This window comes from Nerophis lumbriciformis, linkage group LG28 (genome assembly GCF_033978685.3).
Source record: "Nerophis lumbriciformis linkage group LG28, RoL_Nlum_v2.1, whole genome shotgun sequence".
In the NCBI taxonomy this organism is placed as follows: domain Eukaryota; kingdom Metazoa; phylum Chordata; class Actinopteri; order Syngnathiformes; family Syngnathidae; genus Nerophis; species Nerophis lumbriciformis.
The window spans coordinates 8,271,037-8,283,453 of NC_084575.2; the positions used below are offsets into that span (position 1 = coordinate 8,271,037).

At 39.2% G+C, this 12,417-nt stretch overlaps 2 protein-coding genes across 2 annotated transcripts in view; both read left to right on the forward strand.

Annotated features, from left to right (window-relative positions):
* The window catches only part of LOC133570603 (uncharacterized), a 95,949-nt gene that overhangs the window by 51,413 nt on the left and 32,119 nt on the right, over window positions 1–12,417 (forward strand). The gene's annotated exons all lie outside the window — the stretch shown is intronic.
* The window catches only part of LOC140680170 (uncharacterized), a 28,890-nt gene that overhangs the window by 8,798 nt on the left and 7,675 nt on the right, over window positions 1–12,417 (forward strand). Inside the window, exons 2-4 of the mRNA XM_072916548.1 lie at window positions 240–710; window positions 3,238–3,468; window positions 9,446–9,706. Coding sequence (XP_072772649.1) covers window positions 240–710; window positions 3,238–3,468; window positions 9,446–9,706 — 963 coding nt within the window. The remainder of the gene's footprint in view (window positions 1–239; window positions 711–3,237; window positions 3,469–9,445; window positions 9,707–12,417) is intronic.

The following is a 12,417-nucleotide window of genomic DNA, read 5'->3' on the forward strand; positions in this document are numbered from 1 at the left end:
GTAAATATATATATATATATATATTTGATGTGGCAAGCTACTTTTGCAGTGTAGCTTGTAGTGTAGCGTGCTCCAATTCTCTGAGGATAGCTTAGCTCCATTTAATTGAGAGTAACTTGTAGCTTAGCTTACTACATTGTCCAGGTAGCTTGCCCATCACTGTCTATTTGGCCTAGCTCACATGTCAATAGTTTGAATACTGCAAACTTCAATACAGTAACACCTCATTTGTTCTGCAGACGTCCAGCGGGTGTCAGCGGGGAGTCATGAAGAGGAGTGGCACACCAGTGTGGGACAGAAGGAGCTACAGGCCCCCTCCCACATTAAAGAGGAGCAGCTTCATGATGAAGATGAAGCTCAGTCCTTACAGCTTCATCACAGTCAAAGTGAGGAGAACAGAGGGGCGGAGCTTGTAAGTCAACACATCACAGAAGCTGATGGAGAGCATTGTGAAGATATCAAGTCAGAACCAGACAGCATCTTTGCTCCACTGTCAGACATGGACCACATGATGTCACACTCTTCTGATCACAGTGACCACATCCAAAAACCTTTGGAGAGTAAAAATGACTCTAAAGGTGATACGAGACATCACACTAACAACAAACACTTTGACTGCTCTGAATGTGGGAAATCATTTAGAAGGAAGAGTGATTTTACAAGACACATGAGAACACATACTGGAGAGAAACCTTTTATTTGCGCTGTTTGTAAGAAGAGTTTCTCCACAAAGCTTAACATGACCACACACATGAGAACACACACTGGAGAGAAACCGTTTGCTTGCTCAGTTTGTGCTAAAAGATTCAACACTAAGAAGGAAATGATATTGCACATGAGAACACACACAGGTGAGAAATCTTTTACTTGCTCTGTTTGTAAGAAGAGTTTCTACAGCAAGCAAAGCATGACCACACACATAAGAACACACACTGGAGAGAAACCTTTTACTTGCTCTGTTTGTAAGAAGAGTTACTCCAGAAAGGGTGACATGACCAGACACATGAGAACACACACAGGAGAGAAACCTTTTGCTTGCTCAGCTTGTGCTAAAAGATTCAACACTAAGAAGGAAATGATATTGCACATGAGAACACACACAGGTGAGAAACCTTTTACTTGCTCTGTTTGTAAGAAGAGTTTCTACAGCAAGCAAAGCATGACCACACACATAAGAACACACACTGGAGAGAAACCTTTTACTTGCTCTGTTTGTAAGAAGAGTTTCTACAGCAAGAAAAGCATGACCACACACATGAGAACACACACTGGAGAGAAACCTTTTACTTGCTCTGTTTGTAAGAAGAGTTTCTCCATAAAGGGGGACATGACCACACACATGAGAACACACACTGTTAAGAAACCATTTACTTGCTCTGTTTGTAAGAAGAGTTTCTCCAGAAAGCACAGCATGACCACACACATGAGAACACACACTGGAGAGAAACCTTTTACTTGCTCTGTTTGTAAGAAGAGTTTCTCCAGCAAGGAAATCATGACCACACACTTGAGAACACACACTGGAGAGAAACCGTTTAGTTGCACTGTGTGTGAGAAGATGTTCAGGTATAAGTATCAGGTCAGTAGACACAAGTGTGTAACAGTCATGGAAGCTGCAGGAATGTAAAAACACTTAAACAGTGATTGTGTTAAATGTAGTTTAAAAACACAGCATGTTTAATATGAATGTATATTTGATGTTGTATGTAGTGCTTCTCATCTTCTAGGCTTATATGTTGTCCTGTAGTTACTTTTTAAGTTGTGTGCATGTATTGAATATTATATATGTAGCTACTATTGTATTTTATTTTATCATTGTTGAAGAGAGGACATCTTATTTTCATGTGGTTTTTTTTGTGTGTCTTATAAAATCAATTTGTTTCCATTGCATTTTATTGTTATTATCCAATTAAAAGTATGAATGCATAAAATGGTTAACAAAATGTGGACTCTGGTAGATTAGCAGCATTGTTACATCATGGATGTTAACTACTGCAAAACATCAACAAAGAAGAAAAATGCTGAAGTTAGCAACACATCACTGAACTTTAGAGCCATCGTGAGTGGAGTTGCTTGTTTTTATTGCTGCATTTGTACTTATTTCACCTCACATCTTCACTTTTAATCCTAAAGTCTTCTTCACATATATTGTTGTAGGCTTCTAACATTTATGTTTCTGATGTGTGTGTGTAGTCTGTGGAAAGGGTTGTTGTCCCTTGTGGATCCAATTGTTCACTTGCACAGATACATCTTCATCATCATCATCATCATCACCGGCCCAATACTGGATGAAACCTTAGCATTAATGTTTTAATATAAGTGTGACCTCATTATTCCTTGATAATAAGACTAAAAATACAGCTTTAAGCACCTCTTGTAGTACTCCAACTCGCCACACTGACAAGTGGGGGCGATCATGAGCTAGCAGATGCATGTTGCTATCATGTTTTATCAGCGAGGAAGACCGCATTTGTGTTTACTTTTCGTCAGATCCAAGTTTTAATGCTCTGCTGAATAAATAAATCACTATGGCTGCCAATATGGAGGATTATTTATATATTTAATCAAATACTTCTCTTAACAGCTAGAAAAATGACACTATACTGACATGTTATTTCCTTCATATTGGTGCAGCCATTAACCTACTACAACACCTGCTACATCCACCTACTCAGTGGCCTAGTGGTTAGAGTGTCCGTCCTGAGATCGGTAGGTTGTGAGTTCAAACCCCGACTGAGTCATACCAAAGACTATAAAAATGGCACTCAGCATCAAGGGTTGAAATTGGGGGTTAAATCACCATAAAAATGATTCCTGGGCGCGGCCACTGCTGCTGCTCACTGCTCCCCTCACCTCCCAGGGGGTGATCAAGGTTAATGAGTCAAATGCAGAGAAAAATCTGGCCACACCTAGTGTGTGTGTGACAATCATTGGTACTTTAACTTTTTAATGTGGCAGTGATTGTGGAAAAAACAAAGCCTGATCTAAAGATGACATCTTGATCTCATACCATCTCAAACCAATTGGCCGTTCATTATTAAGTGAAATGTCTTAAAGTCGCTTAAATTTGTCTTTAACCAAGCAACACTAAGTTCTATCCAGTTACTCGATTAACCGAAAACATTTCCAGTAGAACACTTGATTAATAACATTTTCAATAGCCACAGCCCTATATTTCATGTACGATTTAGTATTTAGCATGTAGGAGTTAAAATGTGTTTTGTTTGTGTCCTGTAGACATCCATCAGCTGATTGGACACCAAGAAGAATGTCTCCCTCATCTGCAGGGGGACAGTTTCACTTCAGAGGATCCACAGCCCTCACACATGAAAGAGGAAGAGGAGGGAGAGTGTCCTGTAGGGCAGGAGGAGGATGATGTCAGCAAGTTTCCACTGACTGTTGTCTCTGTGAAGACTGAAGAGCATGAAGACAAAGCACCTGAGTCCTCACAGCTTCATCACAGTCCAAGTAAGCACAACATCCACATATCATCTAATACAATGTTTGTGACACATGTTCATCCGGGGGCCACATTTATGACTAAAGATGGAGATATACTTGCTTTTTAACACCACCATTTAAAAATGAATGCTCATCAATCATCAACAGTGTAATTGCTGGGGTGTAACCATGTGACCTAGAGGCCGTCCTCCTTACCTCACGTGGTCAAATGAAGGCAAACATTCAATATGGCTACTGTTTATTTACCTTTAGCAGCACATATGTCAGCATATTTCAAAGGTTTAGTGGTGAAGATTAGGGATGTATACCAAGTACCATTTTTTTAGTGCTGGTTCCTAATTATGACGTCCATGAGGACCGTGAAGATTATGGACTAACGACACAACTATTTGTCTTTTTAATTCCGGCTGACTGACGTAACTATGACACGTTGTCACATTGAGTTCAGCTGCCGCTGCTACACATTAAAATCAGCTTTGAATAATGACAAATAAGGAAGCAACCACATGCAAAAGTGTGATGTGTGTGTTATTGACAAGAAGATGACATAACTGCATTTCACCTTGCACTGCGCACATAGTTGACTTCTTTAAGACTTCAAATAAACAGCTGTTTTTGTTTGTTTGTTTGTTTTTTGTCTTTATTTAACCTGGTAAAAATCCCATTGAGATCAAAGATCTCTTTTCCAAGGGAGACCTGGCCAAGAGGTCAGCAGCAAGGTTACATTAAAAACAGTAAACAACACATAAAACATGACATTTACAACATTAAAACTTGCTGACATAACACATGTGCATACAGACAAGGTAGACTGCAATCCTTTCACAGAAGCTTTAAACTCATTCAAGGGTTTGAAGTTGAATATTGGATTGTAGGTTATTCCAAGCCTTCGCTGCTGAAAACCTAAATGCTTTCTTGCCCAGTTCAGTTCTTACTTTGGGGACGGCAAATTGCAGAACATTCATTGAAAGAAGATTGTGACTTCCTTGTTTCTTTGTTAAAAGACAAGACAGATAAGATGGGGTGATACCCAGAATGGTTTTGTAGATGAACACGTACCAATGATTGAGGCGTCGAGCACATAAAGATGTCCAGTTAACCATTGAGTATAACACACAATGGTGAGTAAGTTAACCATTGAGTATAAAACACAATGGTGAGTAAGTTAACCATTGAGTATAACACACAATGGTGAGTAAGTTGGTGATGAATCTCGGTGCCCCGTGGTACACACTATCCAGCTTGTGGAGACAACCAGCAGTAGCATTCATGTTCAACACATCTCCATAGTCAATAACAGGTAAAAAGGTTGTTTCCACCAATTTCTGTTTCACAGTAAAAGAAAAGCAAGACTTGTTTCTATAATAAAATCCCAGTAATAGTTTCAGTTTATTTTTACAACATACTGTATGTGCTCCTTAAAACTCAAGTGGTCATCAATTAAAAATCCTAAATATTTAAAAGCAGATACCAACACAATTTGTTGCCCATTTCTTGTTCAAATGTTCTCACACAGTGCTGATCTTACAGTTTTTGATGTGGTAAAGAAATACACTTTGTTTTCTCTGCATTTAAAAGCAGTTGAAGATAGCAAAGTTGTTCTTGTACTCTGTCAAATGCATGTTGTAGATATTTAAAGGCCTCAGCAGGAGTGGGTGCTGTGCAGTATATGACAGTATCATCAGCATAGAAATGGAAAGTTGAGTTCGGAATATTCTGTCCAAGATTATTAATTATTAATTAATAATGGGCACAACACAGAACCTTGAGGGACACCCTTTTCCACTTGCAGTACGTCCGAGAAGGAACCTTCTATCTGAACAGCCTGAGTTCTACTTGTGAGGTCATTTGCAAACCATCCAACTGCTTGCTGAGAAAAACCAATAGCTGAAAGACGTTTGATTAAAATGACATGATCAACAGTATCAAATGCCTTTGGAAAGTCAATAAAGAGGGACAGACAGCACTGCTTCTTGTCAAGAGCTTCAGTTACATCATTTATAAACTTCATAGCAGCAGTAACAGTACTGTGATTTCTGCCAAAACCTTACTGAAATGGTGACGGAATAAAGTTTGTGTCCAAAAAGTCTTTTATCTGTTCACTGATAAGGGATTCAAGCACTTTTGCCAGAACAGAGAGTTTAGAGCTCGGTCTGTAATTATTTAGATTACTAGGGTCACCTCCTTTTAATAGGGGGATTACAAGGGCAGATTTCCAATCCAAGGGGATTTCATTTGAAATTAGAGTAAGGTTAAAAATGTGAGTCAGTGGTCCAGCTATAATTTCATTTGCCAACTTTAGGAAGAGCGGCTCCAACTTATCTGAGCCAGCTGGCTTTCTAGGTTTAAGTTGTTTTAGAGCCCTCATGACCTCTGTTGTGGTAAAGGGCGTAAAGTTAAAAACCTGGGTATTTTCAACGGTTCTTTCCGGAGTTAGCGGAACTTCAGTAAAGTTGTCAGAATTATAGAGAAAACCGGAGGAAATAAAATGATTATTATAATGACTACCCATTTCTCTTCTGTCACTTACTCTGACACCATCAACAAGTATACTAGGTGGGAGATTGACTGAATTACAGCAGGCTGACAAAGATTTGATGATTTTCCAAAACTTCTTTGGGTGTTTGAGGTTTTCAGTTGTTGTGGAGAAATAAAATTCTGATTTGACTTTCCGAAGGAGAGAGGTAAATTGATTTCTGAATTGTCTAAAATTCAACCAATCTGCTTCTAACCCTGACTTGCGTGCCCTGGCCCAAGCAGCATTACGCTCATGCAATACATCTGACAGGTCCGATGTAAACCACTGATTGTCACGTCCTTTAACCCTACATTTTCTAAAAGGGGCATGTTTGTTCACTATACTCAAGCAGTTTTCGTGAAAATCTTTCCAAGCCAGTTCAACATTATCAAAAAGTGCAATTCTATCCCAATTAAAAAGATGCAAGTCATGTAAAAAAGCTTGCGTCTCAAATAATTTCATATTATGTTTTTCAAGAAGACGAGGCTTGCTTTTAGGAATCCTTGTGTCTCGCACTACTGCAATCACACAATGATCACTCACATCATTAGGGAAAACACCAGATGCAACACATTTAAAGGGCATATTTGTTGGAATTAAGTCAATGAGTGTAGCTTTTTGAGGGCATTTAGGATTAGGTCTTGTAGCTGAGTTAATTAATTGTGTTAAATTTAGAGATTCTCACTGTGTTTTCAAGGAGTCAGACACAGATGTGAGCCAGTCCCAGTTTAAATCACTATTTCATTGTATTTCAGTTGAGACAGAAGCATTACAAGAGTAGATAGGGAATTAGTAGGGGCAGATGGAGGCCTATAACACCCCACTACCATAATGTGGTGATTTCTAGCTAATTCGATTTCAAGTGCTAACAGTTCAAGTTCTTTACTTACTGTTTCAGAGAGCACTAATTTAACATCAAACCTCTGCTTATTATTTATGGCCACTCCACCACCTTTTCTTTGTCGGTCAGTACGATAGACATTATAGCCATGAATGTAAATATCTTTATCAAGCACAGATTGTTTAAGCCAAGTTTCAGATAAGACTACAATATCAGCATTTGTTGAGTTTATCCAGATCTTTATCATATCCAGTTTAGGGAGTAAACTCCGAACATTGATGTGAATAATCCCAAAACCAGATCTAGTTTTAAAATCTGCAGGTATAAAACATTGTGTAGGTGTATCAGGGCCTGGATTAGTCTCAACATTTCCTGAGAGCAATAACAATAATATAACTAAACATTTGCGCTTAAAGTTACCATCTTTTGAGTCGGTCTTTAATCTGTGAAAGTAAGTGCTCACAATAGGGGAGGATGCAGTAATGTTGACGTGATCTCTCAAAACAAGGAAACAATATGAATGAATGGACTCTACCATAGTATGCAGCCATTTTGTTTTGTCCAAAGTCACAGAAATCTTCAACTGAGATAAGGCCGGGGTTATTTTGTAGCTGCCACTATGATGAAATGTCAAATTATCAAAGTTGTCATCCTGAAGTAGCATAGCCCGTGAGTGGGGTGACCAGACCCATTTGGGGCACCAGTTAAACCACACAAAAGTATAAAACACAATATAATAATTTGTGACATAGTGAGAAGAGAAGTTCCACTTGTTTTACCACTTTTGAAGATGTTAACAGACTGGGCTAAAGACTAGCAACCAAGGCCAACGGGTGGAAGACCGTAGACGAAGCCAATGGCTGGAGGCAAACAGCAGGTCGATGGAAGGCTAGTAGGCAGGTCGACGGTGGAAGGCTAGCAGGCAGGTCGACGGTGGAAGGCTAGCAGGCAGGCCGATGGTGGAAGGCTGATAGACAGGCCGATGGTGGAAGGCTAGCAGGCAGGTCGATGATGGAAGGCTAGCAGGCAGGTCGATGGTGGAAGGCTAGGAGGCAGGTCGATGGTGGAAGGCTGGTAGGCAGGTTTATGGTGGAAGGCTAGCAGGCAGGTCAATGGTGGAAGGCTAGCAGGCAGGTCGATGGTGGAAGGCTAGTGGCCCGGTTGGTAGAGTGGCCGTGCCTGAGGGTTCCTGGTTCAATCCCCACCTTCTACCAACCTAGTCACGTCTGTTGTGTCCTTGAGCAGGACACTTCACCCTTGCTCCTGATGAGTCGTGGTAAGCGCCTTGCATGGCAGATCCCGCCATCAGTGTGTGAATGAGTGAATGAGACGGGATGAGTTGGCTAAGTACAAAAATGAGTCGGAATTTTTGAATGAAAGAAACTGCTGTTCTAAATGTGTCCTCTAGATGTCGCAATAGCAATTCTTTGTAGATGATGCTACATATGTAAAACACAACAAAAACACATGATGTTAGCGCACCAGTCGGGGAAAATGAGCAAACTACATCAATGTCATCCTGTAATTTGATTTTGATATTATCTATTTATCTTGATAGATTGAAAATGAACACCAATGAGTTGACTGATGAATATTATCACATAATTGATTCTGAAAGTGTAAAAAAGGACAACTAAAGATAGGATACTATTGTATGTAAAAAAAAAACATTATGTTTTGTACATTTTCAGAATGTGTTTGTTTTATTTTTAAACAAAGAAAACAATCTGCAGTTGTCTTAATTTTTACGTTATCTTGCCGTAATTTTACCAGTCCGGCCAACTTGGAGTAGATCTTTCTCCATGTGACCCCCCATCTAAAAATAGTTTAAACAGGCCTGGCCGAGTTCTTTCTGCGAAAAGCAGACACGAGAAAAAAAATCCAATTATGAAACGAAATAGATCCCTAAATATTTGTTGAGTAATATCAAGGATTATCCGTCGGTGGCATTCCTAGACATGTGGAACTATCTTGAGACCCAGACGTCATTCTGCACCACAAATTATGGTTAAGTTTAGAGATAAAGTTTAGGTGTCATAGACCGTATACAGAATAAAATATTTATACAATATTTATACAATAGTGGCCGTGCGCAACCCGAGGGTCCCTGGTTCAATCCCCACCTAGTACCAACCTCGTCATGTCCGTTGTGTCCTGAGCAAGACACTTCACCCTTGCTCCTGATGGGTGCTGGTTAGCGCCTTGCATGGCAGCTCCCTCCATCAGTGTGTGAATGTGTGTGTGAATGGGTAAATGTGGAAGTAATGTCAAAGCGCTTTGAGTACCTTGAAGGTAGAAAAGCGCTATACAAGTACAACCCATTTATCATTTATCATTTATTTATCAGTGAGTGTAAAGTTAAGAATGCCTCAATCAATGCTGCCTTGTACTTATAAAAAAAAACTGTCTCCTCATCAAATTTCCAAGTCTGTTTTTGTACTCACTTTTGAATTAATTTTAGTGGCTGGGACAAAAGGAAGTATTTCCCGTGTTTTTATTGGTTGTTTTGATACACACTTTTAACACAACACACGAAATAACACATATATTGTCATTGTGTTAACAGTGTCAGTCCCAAACTATTTCTATTCTCTCTTTATCTTATTTACTTATTTACCCAACAGACGTTCAACAGCCCCTTCACATTAAAGAGGAAGAAGATGATCCACAGCCCACCTACATTAAAGAGGAAGAGGAGGATTCACAGCCCACCCATATGAAAGAGGAAGAGGAGGATCCACACATGAAGGAGGAAGAGGAGGGAGAGTGTGTTGTAGGGCAGGAGGAGGATGATGTCAGCAAGTTTCCACTGACTGTTGTCTCTGTGAAGACTGAAGAGCATGAAGACAAAGCACCTGAGTCCTCACAGCTTCATCACAGTCCAAGTAAGCACATATCATTTTATTCTCAGGGCATTCAATCCATCACAACTGGACTGTTCACTTTGTCTTAGAAGACTCATCCAAGTAGGCTTCATCACTTCATGCTCATACACTTCAAGTCTTAAATCTAATCATTGGAATTTAGAGGGTAACTGCACTTTTGGGGGGATTTTTTCTATCATTCACAGTCATTATAAAAGACATGATGGTGGGTATATGAAAACAAAAAAAATCACATTACAACAAGGGCCAAGCGATATGGCCTTTTATTAATATGTGGATATGCTTAGGTCATGTCACGATACACCATATATATGTGGATATATTCAGGCCATGTCACGATGCACCATATATATGTGGATATGTTTAGGCCATGTCACCATACACCATATATATGTGGATATGTTTAGTCCATGTCACCATACACCATATATATGTGGATATTTTGCCTTAGCCTTGAATGAACACTTGATGCATATAATCACAGCAGTATGATGATTCTATGTGACTACATTAAAACATCTTTCTTCACACTGCATTAATATATGCTACTTTTAAACTTTCATGCAGAGAGGGAAACCACAACTAAGTCAATTTAGCAAAAGTGTATTTATTAAACAGTTATTAAGCAGTGGGACAAACATTCATGTCATTTCAAAACAGAAAGTGCAACATTGTCAGAGACATTTTAAAACAAGCTATTAGTGTATTTTTGTGCATGATGTCACTAAGATGACATATCAAAACAACACTAAATTAAAGTGCACTTTTTGTACAGAACGCCACTTCAATAGTTTAAAACAAATAAAGTGCACTTTTGTGCATGATGTCACACAAGAAATTTCAATAAGTGTCAAATAAAAATGAGCTGCATAATAGGAAATCAAATAGTGTATGTCCTTCACTATGTGGTAGGTTCCTGCGGACGTTATCTCCTTCTGTTGTTGACTATTTGTTTCATACGGTGTTGATGTGGAAATGGTTGCTTGGGCATTTTGTGGGTGTGGCACTGAACGGAGATGTTTACATGCAGAGTTTCAAGCACTCCTCATTCTCTAGCGGGTGACTTTTCAAATGATGCTACATTAGCAGTGCTGCTACTTTTTGTAGCAATGCTTTTGCCGCATACTTGTTCACCATCTACCTGCTTGAAGCATAACCACTGCCAGACGATGGACCCCCTGCTGTTTTTTTGGGGGGAATTAATTATTCCTTCATTTGTTACCAGATTGGCACCTTCTTTCTCTCATATTACCACTAGCACCACAGCTAAGGTTACCATGTCGCTACCTGTCTGCTCCGTGAGAGCGTATGACGTTGCACACGTGACAGTATGTGACGTATGTAAGAAGGTGCGCTTGTTTTATGTCTCTGTGAGAAGGAGAGACAAGAAAGAGTGAGAAGAGCCTGTAGTGTAATGCCTGCAGCTAAAAGCAACTGTGTGAGAACGTATACTCCAATATCACCATATAGTCATTTTCTATATCGCACAGAGACAAACCCACGATATATCCAGTATATTCCATACATCACCCAGCCCTAATTCTAACTCATAAATGTAAATAAAAGTCCACTTGCAATGGAGCCAATGGGAGGTCCTCTATAACCATCCAAAATACACCAACAATACTCCATTTGCATTTTGTGGCTTGAATGTCCACCAAGTGTTAGTTGAGTTGAGTTTATTTGGAACATGCAAGCATACAACATGATACATCACACATGCATGCATACAACATGATACATCACACATGCATGCATACAACATGATACATCACACATGCATGCATACAACATGATACATCACACACGCATGCATACAACATGATACATCACACATGCATGCATACAACATGATACATCACACATGCATGCATACAACATGATACATCACACATGCATGCATACAACATGATACATCACACATGCATGCATACAACACGATACATCACACATGCTTGCATACAACATGAAACATCACACGTGCATGCATACAACATGATGCATCACACATGCATGCATACAACATGATACATCACACATACATGCATGCATAGGACATGATACATTACACATTCATGCATACAACATGAAACATCACACATGCATGCATACAACATTATGCATCACACATGGATGCATACAACATGATACATCACACATGCATGCATACAACATGATACATCACACATGCATGCATACAACATGAAACATCACACATGCATGCATACAACATGATGCATCACACATGCATGCATACAACATGATACATCACACATGCATGCATACAACATGATACATCACACATGTATGCATACAACATGATACATCACACATGCATGCATACAACATGACACATCACACATGCATGCATACAACATGATACATCACACATGCATGCATACATCATGATACACCACACATGCATGCATACAACATGATACATCACACATGCATGCATACAACATGATACATCACAATTTCCAGTTTGTCTTTTCAACATGTTGGAAAAGGAGTAGGAAGAAGCAGAGCTTATTTAATTCTACCACTTTTCTTTTACATAACAGTTGATAAAACTTTTGTTAACTTCCTGTTCTCAATGTATTCACAATATACTCCATAAGTAATCACAATAAAAATAAATAAATAATAATGAGTGAAGTAAGTTGTATTTCATATGGTGAGATGAGTAAGATGATGTAGAAAATGAATGA